A 24,410-nucleotide genomic window follows, 5' to 3' on the forward strand; every position below is an offset into this window, starting at 1 on the left:
TAAAGTACTCTAATATCTGTAGCAAACATGTTTATCGTCTGAATTCTTTGACCCTTGCTCAAGATCCCAGTAACCGAATTTTGAAGTCTGAAATAGTTTGCGAACTTGAAAAACTTCTTTAGTAATGGTGTATAAACACTGGAGAGTGTATCTGCATGGGATAAGGATGCAACCTCATAAAGTGCCCAAAATATTTTTAAACAATTAGTGCCCAAAATATTTTAGACAATTTTAAAGCTCCAGTTCAGGTCAATATTTATGGAAATATCTACCAACTGAAGATGTTCACGAGACAAGAGGCCTATCCAAGAGGGCTTATGTCACCTGTGGAGGGAACCAAAAGATATTTCTACAGGTAACATTTCCGAGTTGTACCCTTTAAAATAGTTTAACAGTTCATGTAAAGAAATGAATGGATGACGGGTATGGGACGACCAAGCTATATTAATAGCTAAACCTAAACCTTTGACTATGGTGTGCCAAAACTTGGACAGACTTTAGAATAGACATAAAAGACATAAAATGTTGTACTAAGTCATATTTTTATTAAAGAAAAACAACAACTGTGTATAATTAACCTTAACACCTAAATATGTGATACAATGACTGACATACCCCATTCTATGGAATAGACTGACATAACTGATTTCCAAGTCTAAATATTTCAATTCAGTTACATAAATAAACAGTTTCCATAGTTTTCTTGAAGTACAGCTGAACTCAAACTAAAAATTCGAACATCACCTTCCACTCAAAGATATTGTGTATAGTGTTCAATGGCCCAAACTACCAATAACTCAAACGAAGTTTGCCTATCCTGTCCAGTTTGAGTGAAAGAAGTTCAACTGTATATCAATGTCTACTATGTCTTGATCTTTGCCCTGGTATCTAAGGTAGTGGGCCTATAGTGTCAATTGATAATAATACCGTTTGATTACATTTTCTCCTTACATGATTTTAGCATTGCCCCACTCAGGTAAGATAAATAAACAACCAAAAATTGCAAAAAAAAGCACAAGAAAACATTTGATCTCAAACCAAGCACAAAAACCTCAAATTCTCAATCCGAGAATCTTTTTTGAACTGTTTTGTTGCTAGGTAACACCAAAAAAACTGTAGGTAAAACGGCAACTTTCTAGTTTTCCACTGTGGTGGAAGGCCAGTCACCCCTCCCCGCCCCAAGCATTACTAGTAATTTAGGCATAATTAACGCCGTTGCCAGGGGCATAAGTAGAATTTCTCGAATTACTAAATAACTAATGTTGAAAGGAAGCATACATGACAATAACATATTACATACATAGTAAAAGAATTAGATTCTACATGTAAATAAAAAAAAAAATTTCTTTTCAAGTAAATTTCATGATAATCTGTCTACAGCTTTCATTCTTGTCCCATCTGTAAGTCTTATAATATTTCTTAACTTCATAGCATTCTTACCTGAATGGCACCATTTTGTAAAAGGCCGTTGTGTAATATGGTTAAAAATTTCTTTCTCTACCCCACATTCAAAAGTGAACAGAGTACAGAATAAAAATGTGATATCCCGGACTGTCATTTGATGACGAAATGCTTCGTTTCAGTTAAATCACATACATTTCCAATGTAAAATTTTGATTAAAATAACGGAATTTTAAATTTTATTTCAACAGAGCCTTTTCCTGTGAATTTCACGATTACCAGGAGAAAATTTTGTGTAATTTACATGAAAACTGACTCCTCAAGTTTTTAATATGTAAACCACGAGGAGCATAAAAATGCACACAGCCATGTGCACAATTTAGTTTAGAGGAAAATTCAATGGAAATCATGTTATTTTGACCTTGGATTTCAAGTGCTTTGTAACCCTTGATCTGTATATTCTACAAGAATACAGGCCCCCTTAGTACCTCTGAGCAAATTTGGGCACCAGTCATCATCCAGAACTCCAGATATATCATTTTGAAAGTGCATCTTCGAAGAAAGCACATATCCCTATGTGATGTTAACTGCTATAAAGTTCTGAAATACAGTGTAAAAAGGCATCCGGAGAGGCTAGAAACTGCCATGAAGGTAACTGTATCAAGATATGTCCCACTATTAAAAGATCAAATTGAATCTATTAATAAACCAAAGTATTGACTTCAGTTATAAATTAAGGCATTACATCATTTGTGCTATATCATTCATCATTCCTTTGTAAATTACAGGATTCAAGAAAAAGAACCTATCACTGGTTACACGTGCCGATGAGAATATCCACCTCACAGGCAACTGTTTCTGCCGTTACAATTACCCTTATGCTGGATATTCAGATCCACATCTAAAACAAGTGTAAAATTCTTATACTCATAATTATGTCAAAATGTATCATAAAGAACAAAATTGATAAAATTACTAACATCAGAAACACAAATTCTGATACTTAATCCAAGACCAAAAATAAACAACACATAACAAAATTCAACCAATTTACAGTACACTACACTCTTAACACCACATAACTCAAAATGAAAGTAAAAAATATCAACAATTTCTATTTTGCTTTTCCTTCAAAGATTTACTACACTTTGTAACACTGCTAAGGATGACAGCAAAAAATCGCAAATTTATTTTTAACTCTATTTACGAATATGCATTGAATATTGGGCTGATTTTACAAGTCTGATGGTGATTTGCCACTTATTACTGTCATAATGGCCAGTTTCATTATTGTATGCGTGCTTTATGACAAAGACGGCAAAAAAGGGTTTTATATTACCTGAATCAACAGCACAAACTCAATCAAACTAAAAACTTACAACTTTATTTGTGTTAAGTATAAATGAGGTAACATCACCCATTTATACACTATATATGTTGATACAAACACATTCATCTGGCATAGCCAATAGTGAAAATGTAGGATATGGCGGTCACAAGTACATGGCTGTCACAAGTAAAAGACATTCTGATCTTATATGCAGAACAAACCAAATTTCTTTTTATTAAGTTTAAACTAAATTTCACGAAATTTATAATTTCTTACCAATGAAAAATATATTGAATATTTTTCATCATGAAAACTACAAGATACATTCCCCCCTGATATTCTACTAATAGTTCAATGAAAAACAATATATGAGTACTTTAGGTCTATTTACACAAAGCCTCTACCACTGTAATAAGTGTGCTAAAAATTGTCTGAAAATTTGATCAAATTGCTTGCTACACTTAAATCTGTACATTACCGTACTCCCTACACTTAAATCTCTAATTTCTGATTCTGCACACACACACACACACATATATATATATATATATAGCATAAACACCCAAATTAAAATTACAATACTTTGATTTTGGACATCTCACATGTATTCTAAAATAGACAATGAAATCCTACATAGTACATGTACCAAAACCCGTAAATGTAAGAAATCTCATTTTCTCTATCAATAATTCAAATCTGAACATGACAAAACATAGAAAATGCGAAAAATTACAGTGTAATTAATGGTAAATGCATTAATTTTATACTAAAAAAATAAATGCCATGCATTTTGGCAGTGATAAAACTAAAATGCATGGACCAAAGGTGGGGGTGCATAAAAATTAGTTTAAATTCAATTAGTGAATCACTGTGCTATGAAATTATCAAACTAACTGAACTTACACTTACCAATGAAACTTGAAACATTTATCAATAAGGCATGGGGATTATAAATGGATATGGACACACACATGCATCTACACAAGTACGCATTACTGAGTGCACCCACAAAGTTATACACAACACTCCTCAAAATTAAATTAACCTAAACCCTGCTGAATTTCTAAAATGGAATGGTCCATCACTCAATTTGAGCAGTACCATTTATTATTTGACAGGGTTTTCCCTGAAAATTTACTGACTGAATAGCGCACAGTGCAGACCATGATCAGACTGCACAGACATGCAGGCTGATCATCTGCACTGGTCACAAAGGCAAAATTACTTGCCACCAGCAAGCTAAAGGTTAATTCATACCGGCAAATCCTTTCATCTTTTAAAATGAAAGTATTACAAACATGATACAAGAATCAGTTAACTGCACAAATGAGATTAATGCCATCCATAAATTCTTAAATCAAGCTAAAAAATATGGAAGATTTCTAAATGCACTATCACAGATTTATTGATTGTGTGTTATAAATTACATCATGAATACAGAATAACCTCTGTAATAACAATACCTCTGTAATAACAACACCTCTTAATAACGATTTCTCTTCATAACGACCTCCAAAATAACAACCCCTCCAAAGTAACGACACCTCTGAAGAGCAAACCTCTCAATACAAAAACATTTTTTTCTTGTTTCCCCCCACCCCCATCAACTGTAATAACACGATATTTAGCAAGGCTAAAATTTTGCTTTTTAAAAACTGGAATAGGTGCATTTGGGAGAAAATTTGTGACACGCCAATTTTTGAAACATAATTTATCACATCAGTTTCTGCAAAAACAGATCGTCAGCAAATATTGCCAATATAAATCCCTCTAAAAAATTACTGATTTTACTGTAAAATTAATATAAACACATCCAATTAAGACAAGAAGACAGTTCTGTAAATCAACAATTTAGCTTATAGTAAGTTTTATTTCTGCTATACTTACAAGCTGTCTTTATTCATGAAAATAAATACTTGTCAAAGTGTTGTTATTGTTATAAACGGTACCATCCTGTATGTTTCCAAGACTTGAACAGATATCAGAAAAAGTTTATTTCAAACACTAAATCCAACTTTGAAAATAGCAAATATTTAAGTCTTACAACCCCTACTACATGAGTTATAAGAATAATAAATAAGGCTACCTGAAAGGGAATTTTTTTTTTTTAAGATTAGCCTCATATAAATATCTCATTTTACAGTATTTCGTATTGAACAATTGAAGTTTTTTTTTCAAATAATCTGCAAGAGTCATTATCAATCATTTAATCAAAAATTTAAAGAACAAAAGCAAGACAATCCTATTCATTTATACATCAAATATAAGGCAAACATGTTTATTATGGACCATTTTTGAAAATGTCAGAATTTCAAAGTTAAACACAGTAAATGCACAATGCACTTTTAAAAACATGACAATTTCTTAAAGCATGAATAAATTACCATCTTCTCAATAAGTGAGCCGCACCATGAGAAAACCAACATAGTTTATTTGCAACCAGCATGGATCCAGACTAGCCTGCGCATCCGTGCAGTCTGGTCAGGATCCATGCTGTTTGACAACAGTTTCTCTAATTGCTGTAGGGTTTGAAGCGCAGGCTGGTCTGGATCCATGCTGGTCGCAAATGCACTATGTTGGTTTTCTCATGGCGCAGCTCGAATAACATCTTTCAGGAACATTTACCAAAAATTCCGCAATATCTATGCATAAATCAAATTGACTGTTATAAATTAAGACATCTAGTATTAAAATGATGAAAGCGACTGTCAAATTCGAACCTTTACAGACAAATAAATATCAAATTCTATTGTCTCTGTCTTAATTAACAAAAACAAGTTTAATATTATGAATATTATTATCAGCAGATGATAATATATTCAAAAGTTTACAGCTGCTTCGGAACAATAAATTTAACATGTGTTATAAATGACAAGGTATAGAAATAAAATCCCATTTGGGCTCAAGAAAATTATGGCAATTTCTAAAGATGTTTCTTGGAGTCAAGTTAAACATTGAAATAAAACTCTGAAAAAGACCACTTTTTAGGAATCAGATATATTTTTCAAAACAATAAACATTGGTGCTAATGGGAAATTCTAAACTTTATAAAAAAAAAAATAAAAAAATCAAAAAAAAATCTGACTTTATCATGAAACAAGGGCTGGACACTCTCACAATATACAACCATTACAGCAAATCACTTTTAACTTTTTAAAATACCCCTCTTCTTGAGCAGACCAGTTGTCAATTTTCTAATTACTGACTAATCCAAGGTCTGTAACTCCAATGACTATATTTTCTGTTTCGAATTTTAGAGTATACTACCTCCATAAAATAAACCACTAACTGACAAAAATTTATAAGAAACATGTTAATCTTTATAAAATAATAACATAATGCACTTGTTACAACGAACTCTTTACATAACATCAGGGTTGCCACTTAGTTGAGAAAATAATTCCCCGACTTTTCCCTGTCTAAACCATACTTTCTCTGACCAATACCACCATAATTTTTTCAGCCTCCTCCTCCCCTACAGCCATCTTATCCAATTTATTTTGTTTCAGATATAACAAACTTTCATTAACAAATACTAAAATTGCAAAATTAACATAAAAACGAAATTGATTCAAACACATTTAAATTATGTTTATACACAGAAACACCAAAATGTTTTTGGAAATACTTATAAATACTGCTTGAAGACTGCCACAGCCACAGAACATTTTAAACATCAACCCAGAATTTCATTTTTCCCTGACTTTTCTAAACTTTCATTTTTCACTGACCATTATCAAGATTTCCCTGACAATCAATGACCTTGAAAAAAGTCATTTTTCCCTGACTTTTCCCACTGACCATTATCAAGATTTCCCTGACAATCATTTTTCCCTGACTTTTCAAAGTAAGTGTCAACCCTGATAATGTAAACCTAGAAATGTTCGTGATGGCAATGATTTTTTCCCTGTCGATTGACATCTTTGCAACTATTAATGTTCGCGTCTTGAGACTTGTATGACAGCAGTCATATTCAGCTAGCAGCAATGCTGCAGCTATTTTACTTTGCCAATATATTTTCCTCAGGAATTTTGCTAACATAAAAAGCACGAAATCATTTCCAGGTTTACAGTATTCAACACATGAAGAATGAAATAAAACTGATATAAGGGAGATAACTAGAAAATACTGAATCAGAATTACATAATCTGACCAGTAATTCTACCCAAATAAATTATTCATAAATGCAAATTTGTATTGCTTACTAAATAAATATAGCACTAACTGCCAACCAGTATCGTATAAACATGTACCATAAATATCAAAGGAACAGCTATTTGTCTAATATAGGCAAACTTACACATACCGGTAGTTTAAACCCTTCCTCTGCTAAATTTCTATGATAAACTTGTCCATCTTTCAATTTGGACTGTACCATTAACTGTTAAAAGGGGTGCTTACTATAAAGATACTGACTGAATGGCGAAAAGTGCTGATCATGATCTACACCGGTCGCAAAGGCAAAATCAATCGTGTCCAGCATTAAACCTAATATTCAGATTTCTAATAACATTATATTTCCTCTATAACATTTTCATCATGCCAACCAAACAATCAAGCTCAGTGTCTAAACATGTCTTCTTCTCTCTTTTAAAATTTTAATGACATCTCATTTGGTAAAATTCATAGATTTGTAAATCATTAGTGATGGTGGGGGGCTGATTTTCATGGATGTTTTGGTGAAATTCAATCCCATGAACAAATAAAATTCCCACACATATTATCTTCAATAGCTGAAATCCATGAAGTCATATTATCGCCAAATAGCCATTTCAGCTCAACCCACAAATTTTCAGCCTTAAAGATTAAATGATTTCAAAAAAATTCAAATGAGTATTCTATAATTTCAGAAAATATCAACCAGAATTAACCAGATAAAGCAAGAATGTTCTGTTGGAATGTTAATCAATGCCCTGACAGTCTATAAGGATAACTTTACAGTAGTTCTTTTTTTCTCAAGGAATACACATATCGAGGGTTGAACGCAATACTGTAGTAACTCCTATTAAATAAAGGACTTACAACAGTATTGCATTCAACCCTCGATATATAGGTATGTGGAAACTTCTCTTTAAGAAAATGTATTATCGGTTTTCCCTACTATTTACTGACAGCCCTAAGTTACTTTTCATTCAATCTGAATTACAAAGTTTCCAAAGGTAGGATAATGCCCATAAACAATTTCCAAACAGGGAATTTTTCCCTGCTCTATAAAATAAATTTATATTTGTCTGGTAGAATTTTTTATAACAATTCCAGTTTGACCCGACTAGAGTGTCCACCTGGCACCTAATTCAGTATCTTATAACATCAAAACACCAGCCTCTTAGCCAAACCACCAGTTTGCACCTAATCAGTTTTTGATATCCTCAAAACACAAGCCTCTTAGCCAAACCACCTGAAAAATACAAAATAGTGAAATCAGTTACACGTAAACTTTGGTACTATTTTCTGAATCTGTTTTTGTACATCTTGGATGGCCATGCTTTTCCACAAAACAGCTATACAGTAATGTTATAAACACTGTTGCACCTGCAACTGCTGAAATTAACCACAGAAGCCTTTCTCACTAAACAAATGCCCCACTTCTCAATTAACTCTGACAAGCACTTATTATATTTATGACAAGAGGTGTGCTTATGAAACACATGCTCCAAAAATGGCACACCTGGCACAGAGAACAGGATTGTAAAATTATATAATAAATAACATCTACAACTTTGTATCTAACTGCTTTCTATATCAACAGAAGAATTAAAATAACCCTGACTCAAGCACCTTTGTCTGTGACTTTGACCTTGGAGGCATGAAGTTTGACTCTTTCATGTGACACTTATTCTGATAATCCTTGACATTTATGTAATGTTTCATTCATCTCTTGAATTGCTTAGAAGGTTAGAGTTCAGACATCCTAGCCATAATTCTAACCTAAGTGTCATAGTCTTAGTCCTTGATCTTTGAGGTACAGATCTGACTCTTAAACCCAACTCATCTTCTTACCATGTTTGACGTTTTTATAAAGTTTAACTGGTATCTTTTTTACTACATGTATTTAAGTTACAGGTAGAAAGACAAACAAAGTACTTAATTACCCGCCACTGCAATAACTTAAAAGCTTCCCTAACACATATATATATATACATACACACACACACACACACACCAGATTTATATAGTGCCCTTTTCATGACAAACACATTCCAATGTGCTTTACATAAAAAGGCAGCCACCCAGGGTGCCAAATTCATTCTCTACCAGTACAGATGCAAAGCAATTTGGCCTGAAGGACAGAGCAAGAGAAAGCCCCCATATAAGAGAGAGAATAACATGTAACTTTGGTAAAAAAAATCATTCCTACCTGCTTCTCCATCAATTTTCCTCTTGAGACTGGGTTTACACTGGTCCATAATCTCCTTCTTTGTATTCCCTATCATGGGTAACATGTGACTGGGTGTTGGATATGGTTTGTTTATAAAATACTCACTTTTTAATGCCTGAAATATTGACAAATTTTCCGTTTACTTAATCATTACTGAGTTTTGATTAAAAAAAAATAAAATAATTATTTGTTACTAAAATGTGATAATGAAATTTGCAAAGAAATCATGACATCTATAGCTCTTTTGAGGAAAAATTGAGATAAAATGTACTGGGATTGCATATACAATGTATATTTCAAGCTCCCTTTCATGTGATGCATTTTTTATTTCCTTAATCTTCTAGAAGGATTGAATTGTTTTGTTTCTAGAGTTTTATAATCACTCATCCTCTAAAATTATTCAATACATCAAGGAATAATTCCATCATATGATCTAATATAATCTGACTTGTGTTTTATGCCACTTTGAATAGGACTTCAGTCAGTTAACCCAATCGTTTCCAGTGTCTCCACAAATGCTGAAAATTTCTTCCACAAGTAACTGATAACTTCTACAAATGCATCAGAGGTGGAGAAAGAATGACATCAGACACATTCTTCTTTGGCAAATTGTTATGGAAATGTTTCTTCCCACTTGGGCATCAAACTCATGACCTTTTGATTCACAGTCTTACATTCTACCTACTGAGCTAATCTTGCAGACATTTACTAAATGATATATTTTTTTCAAAATCTAATTGTAATTTTGGGACTGAGTTTACACAACTGAGATTGGAGACCAGTCTAAAATGTCAAGCATCTGATTGGTTGATTCTGGGCAAAATTCTTAAACTGACCAATGGCATGATTAGCATTTCCAGACTGGTGTCAAGCATCAGATTGGTTGATTCTGGGCACAATTCTTAAATTGACCAATGGCATTGCATTTCCAGACTGGTTTCCAAAGGCCAAATTTATAACCTTGAACTAATGGTAAGAAAGTATACCTGTGTAGCAGTGAGGCGTCTCAGCGGATCCATTGTAAGCATACCCTGTAGAATGTCCAGGAGGTCATCAGAAGCGGCTATAAATATCTCCTTCAACGGAGTACCCGGACACGATTTAAACTGCACAAAATCTGGTAGGTATTCCATTGCCTATAAATGCATATAACTTTTTATTATAATATAGAATACATAGTCTGACAAAAAACTTGAGCTATCTCAGGGGAAATAAGGGTCCTTAACTCAGCAAAGCTTGGACCAATTCCTGAGAAAAAGGTCAGGGAAATCTGCATTTCATGCTGATCATGTGTATGAAGCAGGAAAATGTGAAAGTAGTTTGTGTTACAATCTTTCTGCAACAACGACAGATCAAAGAAGTAATCAACTTTTCCTAAACATCAATAAATGAACATAAAGATACCACTGAAAGCCAAACAACCTCTAATTGTTAACTTTTCCTGTTATCTTAATTAGGTGATCACTTTTATTGGAATATGTATGAAAATGCAATGTTTTGACTTTACAATACAATGTATAATTAAACAAGATCAGAATTTCAAATGCACCAAAACTTCCAATCAGTAATGCAATAAATTGTATGCTTCTGTTGTACACATTACACTTATAAAACCCATCTGAACTAGAACAAGAGCACCGCCTTGCGGGTGCTGACGCTCATCTGATTTTTTTTGTGTAATAGAAATATTGTCCTACCCATGATTTTCTAAGTCTAAAAAGGGCCATCATTCTTGCAAAAAGCAGGATGGAGTTATGTTTCTTGATGTACAGTGTCCACTTATGATGGTGAAAAACTGTTGCAAGTTTTAAAGCAATAGCTTTGATAGTTTATGAGAAAAGTTGACTTAAACATAATACTCAACCAAGAAAATGATTTTCTAAGTCCAAAAGGGGCAATAATTATTGCAAAAATCAGGATGGAGTTACGCTGCTTGCTGTACAGGGTCAGCTTATGATGGTGAACAAGTGTTGCAACTTTCAAAGCAATAGCTTGATAGTTTAGAGAAAAAGTTGACCTAAACATAAACTTAACCAAGAAATCTGATATTTTCTAAGTCCAAAAGGGCCATAAATCTTGCAAAAAGCAGGATGGAGTTATGTTTCTTGCTGTACAGGGTCAACTTATGATGGTGAACAAGTGTTGCAAGTTTTAAAGCAATAGCTTTGATAGTTTAGGATAAAAGCTGACCTAAACATAAAACTTAACCAAGAAAACTGATTTTCTAAGTCCAAAAGGGGCAATAAATCTTGCAAAAAGCAAGATGGAGTTATGTTTCTTGCTGTACAGGGTCAGCTTATGATGGTGAACAAGTATTCCAAGTTTCAAAGCAATAGCTTTGACAGTTTGGGAGAAAAGTTGACCTAAACATAAAACTTAACCAAGAAATCTGATATTTTCAAAGTACAAAAGGGGCCATAAATCTTGCAAAAAGCAAGATGGAGTTATGTTTCTTGCTATACAGGGTCAGCTTATGATGGTGAACAAGTATTCCAAGTTTCAAAGCAATAGCTTTGATAGTTTAGGAGAAAAGCTGACCTAAACATAAAACTTAACCAGGCAACGCCGACGCAGACGCCGACGCCGACACCTACGCCGACGCCGACAACCGCTCAAGTGATGACAATAACTCATCATTTTTTTTCAAAAAATCAGATGAGCTAAAAACCCTCAAAACCCATCACAGAACTTCCGGCAGGTAGAGGAGCTGTTTGGTTCAGACAGATTCTACTGTACCAACAGCTAACATACTTACAGGCCATTCTTCTTTAGATGGTGTACCGAGGCACTGAAATATTTTACTAAGTTGGTCTAAATCTGTGTCACCTGGCAAGAAAGGTATCTGCAAATGAGAAAATACACTTTATTTACTACTTACAACAAAATGTGATTGCTCTGTACAGTGAATTTAAACTGGAACAAATGGTAAAAGAACTCAGTACTGAATTCTGATCTCAAACATAAACTGTACAAAAATTCTACATGTATGTGTACATACACCAATAAGAAAACTGTATCCTCCACAATCATCACAAAAGCTCATTTTGACAAGAAACCTGTAGTTGCTGAAGTTTCTTGTGAAGAAAATGGCAGAATTCTTTAGATGAGCCGTGCCATGAGAAAACCGACATAGTGGGTTTGCGACCAGCATGGATCAGACCAGCCTGCACATCCATGCAGTCTGGTCAGGATCCATGCTGTTCGCTAACAGTTTCTCTAATTCCAATACGCTTTGAAAGCGAACAGCATGGATCCTGACCAGACTGTGTGGATGCGCAGGCTGGTCTGGATCCATGCTGGTCGCAAAGCCACTATGTTGATTTTCTCATGGCACGGCTCAGATACATTTGTATCGACAGGACGAATCTTAAAAAGTGTTAAAATCAACCAATAATCCCACTGGAAGTTCTAATTTTAAATACAATAATCCCCATTCAAATAAAATAATACCATAGTGTGAAAGCTTTAATTTCAAGGGCATTAAATGTCATGGTTCAGACATTTTGTGGCCATATAAATTTGTAGATTCTGCATAAAATGTATTAAATGAAAAAAAGAACTTTAAATTTTTGTTGGGATTGCATCCAAAATAACAGCTGTCCGTAAGACAGCGCCCTCGACTTTTCTCAGTGCTTGACTCTGAATTAGAGCTTTGCCAGTTAAAAAAAATTCCAAGTTAAAAAGGGACATAACTCTGTCAAATTCAAATCAGAGTAATGGGTATTGTTTCTTCTGGTGTAGACTTTTATAGTAAATAACTATTTTAAGTTTCAAGTCAAAAGCTTTAATAGTAAAAGAGATATTTTACTTTATCCCCAAAAAAATAAAAAATTCTAAAGTAAAAAAAAATTAACAAAAAATTCTAAGTTAAAAGGGGCATAATTCTGTCAAAATTCAAACAGAGTTATGGGGATTGTTTCTTCTGGTGTATACTTTGATGGTAAATAAATATCGTAAGTTTCAAGTCAATAACTTTGAAAGTAACATCCAGATATTTGACTTTATCAAAAACTTTAACCAAAAATTCTAAGTTAAAAAGGGGCATAATTCTGTCAAAATTCAAATCAGAATTATGGGGATTGTTTCTCCTGGTGTAGACTTTGATAGTAAATAAGTTTTTTAAGTTTCAAGTCAATAGCTTTGATAGTAACAGAGATATAAGATTTAATCAAAAACTTTAACCAACGGCGACGATGGTCGAAAAGTCGAGCTTAAAACAGTCCCCTAGATTTTAAGGAAAGTATAAACATAAAAGCAGTTTACTTCACATTAGTTATAAAAGCAACAGAATTAGCAATTCAAGAGTTCTGTCAAAAAAAAGATTTACTGTCATTGGCCATACTTACTCTTAATAAAAGCTCGGCTAAAATGCATCCAACTGCCCATATATCTACACCAGTACCATAATTTCTAGCACCAAAAAGAAGTTCTGGACATCTGTACCATCTGAAATGCAAGTTTACTCATAATGGTACTTCCATTTAAAAGAAAATCACACATACATGTATTATATAGAAATTGAATATAAAATAGAGTAAATATGGTAGTAATATTTCTAACTACCTGTATAGCACGAAATAACTTGTTCACATAATGGCAATACTGCCATGTTTTGATGAAAATATATTTGATTTTTTACAGTGCTTATTGAGAAAGATCTAATAAATGACTGTCAACCGAGAAAAGAAGGAGCTGCGTTCAATAAACGCTTGATGCCCCAAGTGGCATCCTTGTCGATAGATTTTGCACAAAACGAGGTCAAGGTCAAGGTCAAACTGAGGTCAGGTGATGTTTGAAGCTGAGGAATGGTCATAGTTTACATCTGTATTAGTATCAATTCATTCTTGTAAGGAGTATTGATGCTAGATGAAACGGTTCCATTTGGTTAACCAAGAGATGGCCCATATAAAGCAACCTAAGTCCAAAATGCGGTCAAGTTCAAGGTTAAACTGAGGTCAGGTGACGTCTGAAGATGAGGAATGGTCACAAGTTACATCTGCATTAGTATCAAGTCATTCTAGTAAGGGGTATTGACGCTAGACGAAACGGTCCCATCTGGTTAAACTTGTACGTACGGATGAACGAACGGACAGACGGACAGTACAATCACTATATGCCTCCCGCATCAGTAGATGCTGGGGGCATAAAAATATAATTCTACCACAGATTGCATATCTCTTTAAAGAATAACATATTCATGAATAGGAATAATATGTTAATTATGATTTATATGATTTTTTACCATTGCTCACGTCTTGTGGTAAACTGGGATGAAGTTAATGCAAGTCTTACCTTGTGACAACCTGATGTGTGTATATTCTATTTGGTGAACCGAAGAATTTAGCAAGACCAAAATCTCCTAGTTTCAGTACACCTTCTCTATTGATAAGCAAATTGTTCGGCTTCATATCCTACAATAATAAAATAGAATTATACTCACAGACACATTCCAATATCATACAATGTGAAAATATTTCAATATGTGGTCATGCAATGTTGCGGTTTTGGCCAAAATGTCTATTTTATACAAAATATTAGGTTGATAAATCCTGAAGTTCAACGGCAAAACAAACAGAAATTTACACAATAATTAGAATTTAATTTTGTGCAAAAATGGAAACACAAAATTCGTGAAAATAAGTCTGCAACAAAAATTAACAACTTCACAGTAATGAGTAAAATATCCAACAGATTAAGACAAGGTATATTAAGCACTGCACATATTTCTATACTTTCATTGCTTGTACATGCAGATGTGACACAACACGAAAAAAAAAAAGCATGTGTTAATGCAATACCAGTACTACTTACCCTGTGTAATATCCAGTTATTGTGTAAGTATTCCAGTCCTTTCAAGGTCTGCAGCATGTAAGCCTTTATATGTGCTAATGTGAGTATTATAGTGTTATCTTTGATAATCACCTGCAAACAAATAATATAGTACATTTAACCACATTTTTACTACAGTAATAACATTTTTTACCACTGTAATAACATTTTCATCCACAGTAATAACATCAGTAATAACACTATTTACTATGGTAATGACAATGTTTATTACAGTAATAACACTGCTTACTAAAATAATAGATTTCATTTTTCACAAACGAAATATCACACATTACTACACCTAAGAAAATCACATCATGCAGCCTTCCAATTCAGACACACAATATCAAAATTAAATTTTACAAATGTTAGGAGTTTCTGTTTTGCTTGGTTTATAGACATAACGACACAAGTTAGCTTATACTGAGGTTTTTCAGCAATAGTGACCCATGAAGTTCCTTAAGATAGTGTATCAGGCATGGGCCGATATCTGGGTAAAACCACATACCTTCCTTAAGCCAACTGGAAAATTCCTTGTGAAGCAGCCCTAACATGGCTTAAAACTCACTGACTTAACATAACTTCCTGTTATTGACAGGGCATGCAGCTTGCCAAAAATCAGTTATTGCGCATGCTGCTGGTTACTGGCATGATTAAAAGGATTTTATATGACTGCTTGTTAAAGACACTGTTTTTCTAAATGTCAAGGGATAGCCTAGAATGGAAAACCAAGTGCTAATGAGGTTTTTTATCCATACTGTCTCGAGGGTTGCTTTACTCGTGAATACATGTCAGATCATTTTTCTTGCATACTACTCCCATTATTGCAATATCTTCAAAGATATTGTAAATTAAAAATTGCTCCTATTCTATGACATCAAATTATGATGTCATAGTGCCATGTGTAGCTTATCTTTTCCATAGGAAAATGATAAGATCTCTGGAAAAGATAAGAAGATCTCCTATTTGGATAATCTTATTTTTCCCCACTTTTAAGGCAAGAAGACAGGATTCTTTCTTCCGTAAATAAATAACACAATTTTAACTTTAGTCATAGTAAATCAATCAAAGGTAAAAATTCCAAGAATATATGCATGTACATACCTCCAAGTCTGTATCCATAAAGTCAAATACCAAACTAACATTAGATTTTTGTCCAAACACATCCAATAGCTGAAAAACAAGAAAGCCCCTTTAAATTATAACAACAGCTGTTTAATGGCATGGCACGCTCAACTATTTGAAGCCCTTCCACCTAATACTAGCTTACATCAAACAAAAGATTTAGCAACATTTTTTTAAGTTGAAAAAGGAGCATAATTTTGCTATAATAATATTAAACGTAAGCCAGAGCAATGAAACTTGCCAAATACATCATCCTATAATGCTAAAAAAGTAGCTTTACATCCCGTGTGTTATATATTTCCAAAGTATCAAATTATTTGAAATTGAGCATTTTTCTTCTAGAAATGAGAAATCTTAATTGTATAATCATCTGTATAAAATACTGCGAAACAATGTGCTACAATAGATGTCATATACTATTTGTGGCCCCTAGAGTATCTTTATTGGTTTTTCAAAGATATGACCTAGTGACCTACCTTTTCATCCCAGATGATCTAGTCTAAAACTTAACCTAAATTCATTATGGCACATTCAGACTAAGTGTCATATTTATAAATAACTAGAATGTGTCTGTAGGACACATGGTGTGCTCCCACCCCCACTGGTACATTTGTCACAAATAATAGGAAATAATCAAATGTTTGCAGTCTAAGGAATCCAAAACAAAACTTTATGAAAGGATTCATTTTTCTAGGGCATAATACTTTGTGAGCTATGAGCATCACAAACAAAAAATCCACTATTTTGGCTATTTTAAGGGCCATAATTCTGTAATAAGCACTAAGATTCTCAAGAAGAACGCTGTGTGTGCAAGTAACATTATGATAAGGACCCTAGCAAGGTTTCATGAATTAACATCAAATACTTTTTCAGCTAGACACATAATTAGGTGAAAATGTGCATTATTTGACTATTTCAGAGACCATAACTTTAAAAACAGGGAAAGGAGCCACCAAAAAATTTGAGGTGTGCAAGTTTATATCATGATAAAGACTCGTGCAAGTTTTCATCCATTTATATCATAAACTTTTTGAGCTAGGTGCATCACAAGGTGAAAATGTGCATTTTTGACTATTTCAGACAGACAAAAAATAGGAGGTGCGTCAGTTCATATCATGATAAAGACTCAAGCAAGGTTTAATCAATTTATATGTAATACTTTTTGAGTTAGGAGCATCACAAGGTTAAAATGTAAATTTCTGACTATTTCAGGGGCCAAAACTGTATATAGGGGGCTGACCCAGATGAAAAATAGGCGGTGCGCAAGTTCATATCATGATAAAGACTCATGCAAGGCTTAATAAATTCATATAAAGTACTTTTTGAGCTAGGCGCATCACAAGGTGAGAATGTGCATTTTTTACTATTTCAGGGGCCATAACTCTGAAAATAGGGGGCAGACCCAGATGAAATATAGGTCATTAGGAGGTGCGCAAGTTCATATCATGATTAAGATTCATGCAAGGTTTCATGATTCTACATCAAATACTTTTTGAGCTAGGCATGTCACAAGGTGAAAATGTGCATTTTTGACAATTTTAGGGGCCATAACTCTGGAAATAGTCGGGGGAGCCAGACAAAAAATAGGAGATGCACAAGTTCATATCATGATAAAGACTCATGCAAGGTTTCATCAATTTATATCAAATACTTTTTGAGCTAGATGCCTCCTGAACTTCGGACATATGCATGCACACACTGACAAGACCAAATACATATGCCCCAATCACTCATGGGGGGGTGGTGGGGAAATGTGGCCTCTAGAGTGTTAGTATGGGTTTTCCACTATTTGTCCTAGCAACCTAGTAGTTTTAGTCCCATGAAAACCCAGTATTAAACTTATGTCCTAACCAAAGGTTCAATACCTATTGTTTGTTTTTTTGCATTTGTTGATTTTAGAGTCACATGACATAATTTATGGCGACTTTTCTATCTCTTGATGGAGGAAGACCCCAGGTGCCTCGCATTTTGTTTCAGGCATGGGCTGGTACCTGGGTAGAACTACTGACTTTCCAAAAGCCAGCTGGATAGCTTCTGCACATGGAAGAATTCTACAACCCAAAGCAGATTCTGAACCCACAGCGTTTGATAGGCACAAGTTAGAAGTTAGCATCTGAACCACTCGGCCCAAGACGCCCTGTAATTAACTACTGGAAACTTACACCAATAATGTTAGGGTGATTTAACTCCTGTAACAGTTTGATTTCTCTCAGCGCTGTTCTGTTGATGCCATCCGCTGCTTCTTGTCGAGTGCCAAGTTTGATCTAAATAGACAGAACATCTTAAAATTTTAGTAACGAAAAAAAAAAAAACTTAGATCTTGATGGAAACATTAAAAATAACTTAGGAATCAATTGAATGTAAAAAATTGAAAGCTACATTAGTCATTAAACAGTTTGATTTACCATACCATCTCTACTGTTTAATTTACCATTTCTGTAACACATCATTATGTTTACAAAATTCAACTACATACAAATCTAACTATGATAAGTGCATGACAGGTAAAAACTAAAGCTGGAATATCTTTTTAAAGCAAGTGGACCTAAATTGTCATTTTAGACTTTCTTTCTATCTTTTTTTTTTTTTTTTTTTTTTTTTAAATGAAAAGCCACTAACTTCTAGTGACTAGCAATTTTAAAGGAGTGAACTGGGAATCCTGTGATGATACTGGTATCAGTTCCACAATACAGAGCAGAGGGAATGATACACTACAGACAGGACAATGTATTCCAAAAACAACTTGAGAGGCGGGGGGGAGCAGGTGCAGGATTGGGTTGTGCCGAGGGCCAACAGTTTTGACCACTGACTGGCAACTATTCAATAATTGTTTTATTACATGACATCAGAAATTAACTGGCATAGATGTTTTTATTTATTAGCCAAATTAACCAGTGTCAAATACAAACTAGTCATTTAGCACAAGTTATTTCATATCCTAATTTCTTTTATAACATGTTTGTGGTAAGAAAAGAACTGTACATGTGCTTTATAAATAATCACCGAAGGGTGGAAATAAAGAGAATATTATATATATAATACGAAAGGACACTCATGTAATATCTTTTGTTTATTACATCCATATAACTGATTTAACACACCTACAAAACTTAAGCGAACAAAAAATCTGGACGTCTGGCAATATGTCAATATGTTTTTATCACACCTCATGTCCAAATAGAATATGAAAAAATATGTCAAAATCAAACTGGCAATATGGTCACACCAATTTGTATCCATTTTACCAGCTGTTAACAAACAACAATGACATATGAAACTGCAAACAGCAAACAAAATACTTCAAAATATCCATAAAAATTACTCTTTTATAATAAGAATATTTAAAGCTTAATTGGAAGAAATGGTTTTCAACTTTGACTAGTTCCTTTAATCAAACAAAATTCTGGATGGAATTTTTTATCAGTAGTTACCTTTTTGACAGCAACTATTCTGTCAGTCATAACATCTCTTGCTTTATACACGGTGGCAAACTGAAATAAACAGAAAAACAAGAGCTATCATTAGACTTCAGTATTTGGAATTCTTGTTAAAAAGTAAAATGAAAGAACAAGTACAAAAGGTGCAACAACTCTGCTTAAATGCAAAACTTACAGACCTTTCTCCTCTATATAAATGATGCTTAATGAATTTGCAGAATACCAGCATACAAACAAAATCTTTTCCAATCAGAGCTGTGTAATCATCTTCGGACTCCCTTAGCATAAACAATATTCAATTTCTGGACTGGATATCACCTTTGATGTACATGTATGCAAGTTACATCACAGATTATATTTAGAATTTTAGTATTCTAACCTTCACTATCTGTATACCACAATCTTTATTAGCGTGTAATCAATATATTCACAATCTGTCAGAAAAACCCTTTAATTTTTAGATAGTTGTAACTCTATTGTTCTCTACATAAATATATTAATATTTCACTTGTAAATTGAATATCTGTTAAGTTTTGTATAAAGTTTACATCAATTGATGTATATCAAATTTAGCTGAGTGCAACAATCTAAATTTAAATAGATGCGGAAACAAAAACAACAACATGTATCATTCCAACACAAGAATAATGTAATTTGACTAATTTTATGCTACATTGTATTCACAGTACATTGTGTATGATGAACACCTAGAAAAAAAAGCTATATGTGATGCTCCTTGAATTTGGTGTCCAATAAAACCTATTTATTGGTTGATTCTACGCCATGTCAACAAACCCTTAAGCATTTTATTCCGTAAATTCAATCTGTGCAAATATGTGTGAAAACTTATCTCACAAAATCAGTGCCAGACTGGAAAGCATTTGAGTTTAGCCACAACCAGGGGCAAATTTCTGAATGCTGATAGTGTCTGAATGTGCCTGATAATGGCAGAATCTACACTATTGATATCAAATATTATACATCTTTGAACATGAATAAAAAATGTTAAGTTTTAGAGATGTTTTGTATGACCTGTGTAACCCTTCTGAAAGTTCTATACATGTATTTAGAAATACACGACATCCATAGTTCTAGAGTGGTGTGACCAATGGCCGGCGTTCAGTCATATCAAAGTGAAACAGAGTTCATTAACAAAAAAAAATCTGTTACCTGCTTGTCCCTATTTGCTGTTCAAAATTCATAAGTTATAAACTTTGTTTAGGTTGTGCTAATTTTTGACTGAGTAATACTAGTACAACCTACTTCAAATGCGCTTATGCTTGGTATATCACAGACAAAAAAGCAGGACGAATTTGACTAAAAAGTTACACAAATATTAAGTAAACATAGTACTTTAATACAAAACAGCTAAAAATTCAAACAATAATGTTTGTTTCTTTTATCCCAAAAAGTTTGATGTTTAACTTTAGTGCATCTTGGTTTAAAATTTACACTAACAGTAAGGGTGTGATAATGTACATTCAAAAACCAACAGAGTCTTGTCAATAAAAATTAAAATCTGTAAAAAGATCACTTGGAAGCGTAGAATCACAGAATGCAACCAAGAAGAATAACAGCATACTCAGTTTGATTGTTTTGCTTTAATAAGCTTCTTCAGTTGACAATACCTGACATACAATTTCAATAGGGGGAATTTGTGTTCAAAGAAAAAATTAGAAAACTTATTTATACTTATTTGTTTTACGTATAAGTAGTTTTAATACAAAAATAATATGCATTTTTCTTATTCTATTAAGACAATTTCACTGTGATAAACAATGAACAATGTATCGGATGTACAAAAAAAAGAATTTAAATTTTAAAATAAAGTCACTACCATTTTATCAGACTGGTACCACAACTTAAGATAGAAACTTTGGCAGGTTACAATGAAATGTTTCACTTATTACATGCATAGATAGAACAATAGAAAAAATTCAGACCGGTCAGTTCACTTTCATTTTTTCACATTTTCACATTTGTCATCAATAATGACAGAAAATCACAAATAACCTTCATTCATGCATGCAGCCTATCTTTCAAGTTTAAACCTGCGGTTTTAATTACAATTGTAATTTTAACAGATTTCATAGCCAGTCTGTAGATTTATTGACTGAAAAATCTTCCGTATATTTACAAAATGTCTGTAAAAACTATTTACAAAATGCATGTAAAAACTATAAAATCCTAGACCTGTTTGGTAAATGTCAAGTATAATCCAACTAACTTGACGCGATCCTAGGAAATATTGAGTTATTTTTCTTACTGGCAATATCTTCACTCGCATCGAACACTCGAAAGACCATGCAAAATAGTGGAGGAAATTTCCGATGAAATTGTCATTGCTACCGATTTGGGTTTAAATATGGATTTTGTTGCAAATATGAGATAAACTCTGATAAAAATTACATGTATCATAAAGAGATTCAATTCCTCATTGATTTATGTAAAATTCATCAAATAATTTGCAAAATTACAAAATTTCTGGTGATTTAAACCTTTGTATGTACTGTACAAGAATAACGTTTACCACCTCTACACGACAATATGAACCAGCAATAAAACCAAGAACTTTACATGACTGCGTACTGCGATTTATCCTCTATTATTTTGGTCCTTCAAAGTTTTGACAGTTAGATTGCCTGCCACAAATATAAAACAATCTGACCATCGAATTATTTTGACTAATTTATATCAAGTATTGAACCCACTCTACATGACCTTTCAAACGCAGGTGAACAATATACCGGGTCTTCCTTTACCTTGTACATACATAGTCTATCCACTATGAGAATTTGTGCTACTGAAAAGAAAGTATGAAGAAAAACTAGAAATGTGTCCATAGGACACAGATGCCTCCACTACATGACAAAGGACATAGATCAAATAACTAAGTCAGTGGCCATAACTCCTACACGACTGAATGAATCTGGACGCGAAACCCCAGGTGCACAACTGCACATGCTGACCAACATTCCTGTAAACTTTGGTGATTCTAGGTCAAATACTTTTGGAACTACGTGCGACACAACATTAAAATGACCAATTTTTTAGTAAGTCAGGGGTAATAACTCCTACATGACTGAATGAATCGGCATGCGAAACCCCAGGTGCACAACTACACATGCTGACCAACATTCCTGTAAAGTTTTGTGACTCTACGTCAAATACTTTTGGAGCCAGGCGCGACACAACACTAAAATGACCAATTTTTACAAAGTCAGGGGCCATAACTCCTACACGCCTGAATGAATCCGGACGCGAAACTCCAGGTGCACAACTACACATGCTGACCAACATTCCTGTGAAGTTTTGTGACTCTACGTCAAATACTTTTGGAGCTAGGCGCGACACAACATTCTCGGAATGACGGACGGACGGACAATGGCAAATCTATATGCCCCCCCCTCCCACCAAAGTAGGGGCAAAAAAGTTGGTGTCTCTTACTCTTGCGTTTTTCAACTTTTTGTCAACAAAACTCAAAAGACCATAAAATGAACCGTTTACAACAAAGCTCTTACAACAATTTGAAAAAGAAAATTTACCTGTCCTTCACCGAGGAATTGTATCTTTTCATATCGCTTCGATTTCTCTTCCATCTTTTCATAAATTTTGCGAATACACTGATATTTTTATGAAATTTCTCTAAAATGAGATTTGCCAGGGCATGATTTTTGGTATCGAAGTGATACAAACGCTTGTAGAGGAAATTTTCAAGCGTTTGTCGATAGCATTTATTTTACTGACTTGTGATAATCGCTAATATCATCGACAACTAAATTATGGCACGGCTTCCGCGCGTTTGTGCTACATATTAACGATCTGTATTGCTAAGACAGATCAGTGGAACAGACTAGGCAAATAGAATGTTTAGCTGAACAATAAGTTCATCCTTCAGAAAAGAAAAATAAATAAATAAAACCCATTTTTACAGACCATTTTTTGTAACGAAACGGATGGTTGATGAATTTGAGACTAAATACATTTGGTTACAATCCTAGCTAAAATGACAAAGACGAAAACTATGGAATTTCAACCCTCAAAAATAGACAAAATTTACATTTCTTTTAAGGTTTGAAATATTCCAAAGGTTCTTCCCCCCCCCCCCCCCCCCCCCCCCCCCAAAAAAAAACAAAAAAAAAAAACAACAAAAACACCACACACCACTATAAAAAAAAAAACAACAACGCTGTATGATGTGCATTGACGTTTAAGCCTTTCAGTTTGAGTGGTCTTTTACTTGGACATTTGAATGTTACTGTGCAATTTTGGAAAATAAATTTTTACTGGCAAGATAAATACCTTTGTTCCATGACTTTCGAATTTACGGGAAAGTGTATAAACGTCTTAGGAGAAAGTGCTATTTTTATATGTCCAAGAATAATCAGCACTGGGTTTAGTTCATTTTGGGACATTACATTGCTTCAAATGTCTAGATCAAATTAGCATCAATACGATTTCCCTGCTTCTTTAGCATTATGGAATCCAGCAAAGGTATGCATTTAACAGAATTCCATTTAAGTCTGTGACATCGTTGAGGTGGTTTGGAATGGGGTTGTTGCAATGTTTTTTCTTAAAAAAAACTTTCAACACAGCAATATATAAGTGTTATGTCCATTAAAGTTTTTACATGTTGTTTTATCCGGTTCATTGGAATCATGAAGTACATGAGGTAGCTACCCTGTAAACATGAGGTCATCGTGCCAACGACGGAAAACCGTCAAAGGATAATCGTTGTTGGGCCACTGTTGGCCAAACAATCATAAATAAGTATTGTAAATACAGCGGTTTGGACAACGTTGAACCAACTTTAAATTTCAGTCAGAGACATCTCTGCATTGGCCCAATACTGATTTTCAGGGAAAGACTTACATAGAGAAAACATCGTTGACCCAACGTTGGCCCATTA

The 24,410-nt window shown here is 33.7% G+C and overlaps 1 protein-coding gene across 1 annotated transcript; it reads right to left on the reverse strand.

The window, feature by feature from the left end:
* Nucleotides 1-525: 525 nt before the first annotated feature.
* Nucleotides 526-23,580, reverse strand: LOC123565821 (cyclin-dependent kinase 7-like). The gene is made up of 11 exons (XM_053549549.1): nucleotides 23,047-23,580; nucleotides 19,496-19,555; nucleotides 18,227-18,328; nucleotides 16,044-16,112; nucleotides 14,922-15,032; nucleotides 14,403-14,521; nucleotides 13,457-13,556; nucleotides 11,866-11,952; nucleotides 10,097-10,246; nucleotides 9,090-9,225; nucleotides 526-8,129 (listed from the first exon to the last, which is right to left on the reverse strand). Exons 1-11 carry the CDS (start codon nucleotides 23,098-23,100, stop codon nucleotides 8,101-8,103), a joined length of 1,017 nt encoding a protein of 338 aa, XP_053405524.1. The 5' UTR covers nucleotides 23,101-23,580; the 3' UTR covers nucleotides 526-8,100.
* Nucleotides 23,581-24,410: the final 830 nt, after the last annotated feature.

This window comes from Mercenaria mercenaria, chromosome 8, assembly GCF_021730395.1.
Source record: "Mercenaria mercenaria strain notata chromosome 8, MADL_Memer_1, whole genome shotgun sequence".
In the NCBI taxonomy this organism is placed as follows: Eukaryota; Metazoa; Mollusca; class Bivalvia; order Venerida; family Veneridae; genus Mercenaria; species Mercenaria mercenaria.

Excerpts from the sequence above, each read along its gene's own strand:
- LOC123565821 (XM_053549549.1), bottom strand. The coding sequence starts at position 23,100 with ATGGAAGAGAAATCGAAGCGATATGAAAAGATACAATTCCTCGGTGAA. Across the intron at positions 14,522-14,921 it reads ATAACTGGATATTACACAGG|GATATGAAGCCGAACAATTT; the intron begins GTAAGTAGTACT and ends TTATTATTGTAG. Across the intron at positions 9,226-10,096 it reads GACGCCTCACTGCTACACAG|GCATTAAAAAGTGAGTATTT; the intron begins GTATACTTTCTT and ends TCAATATTTCAG.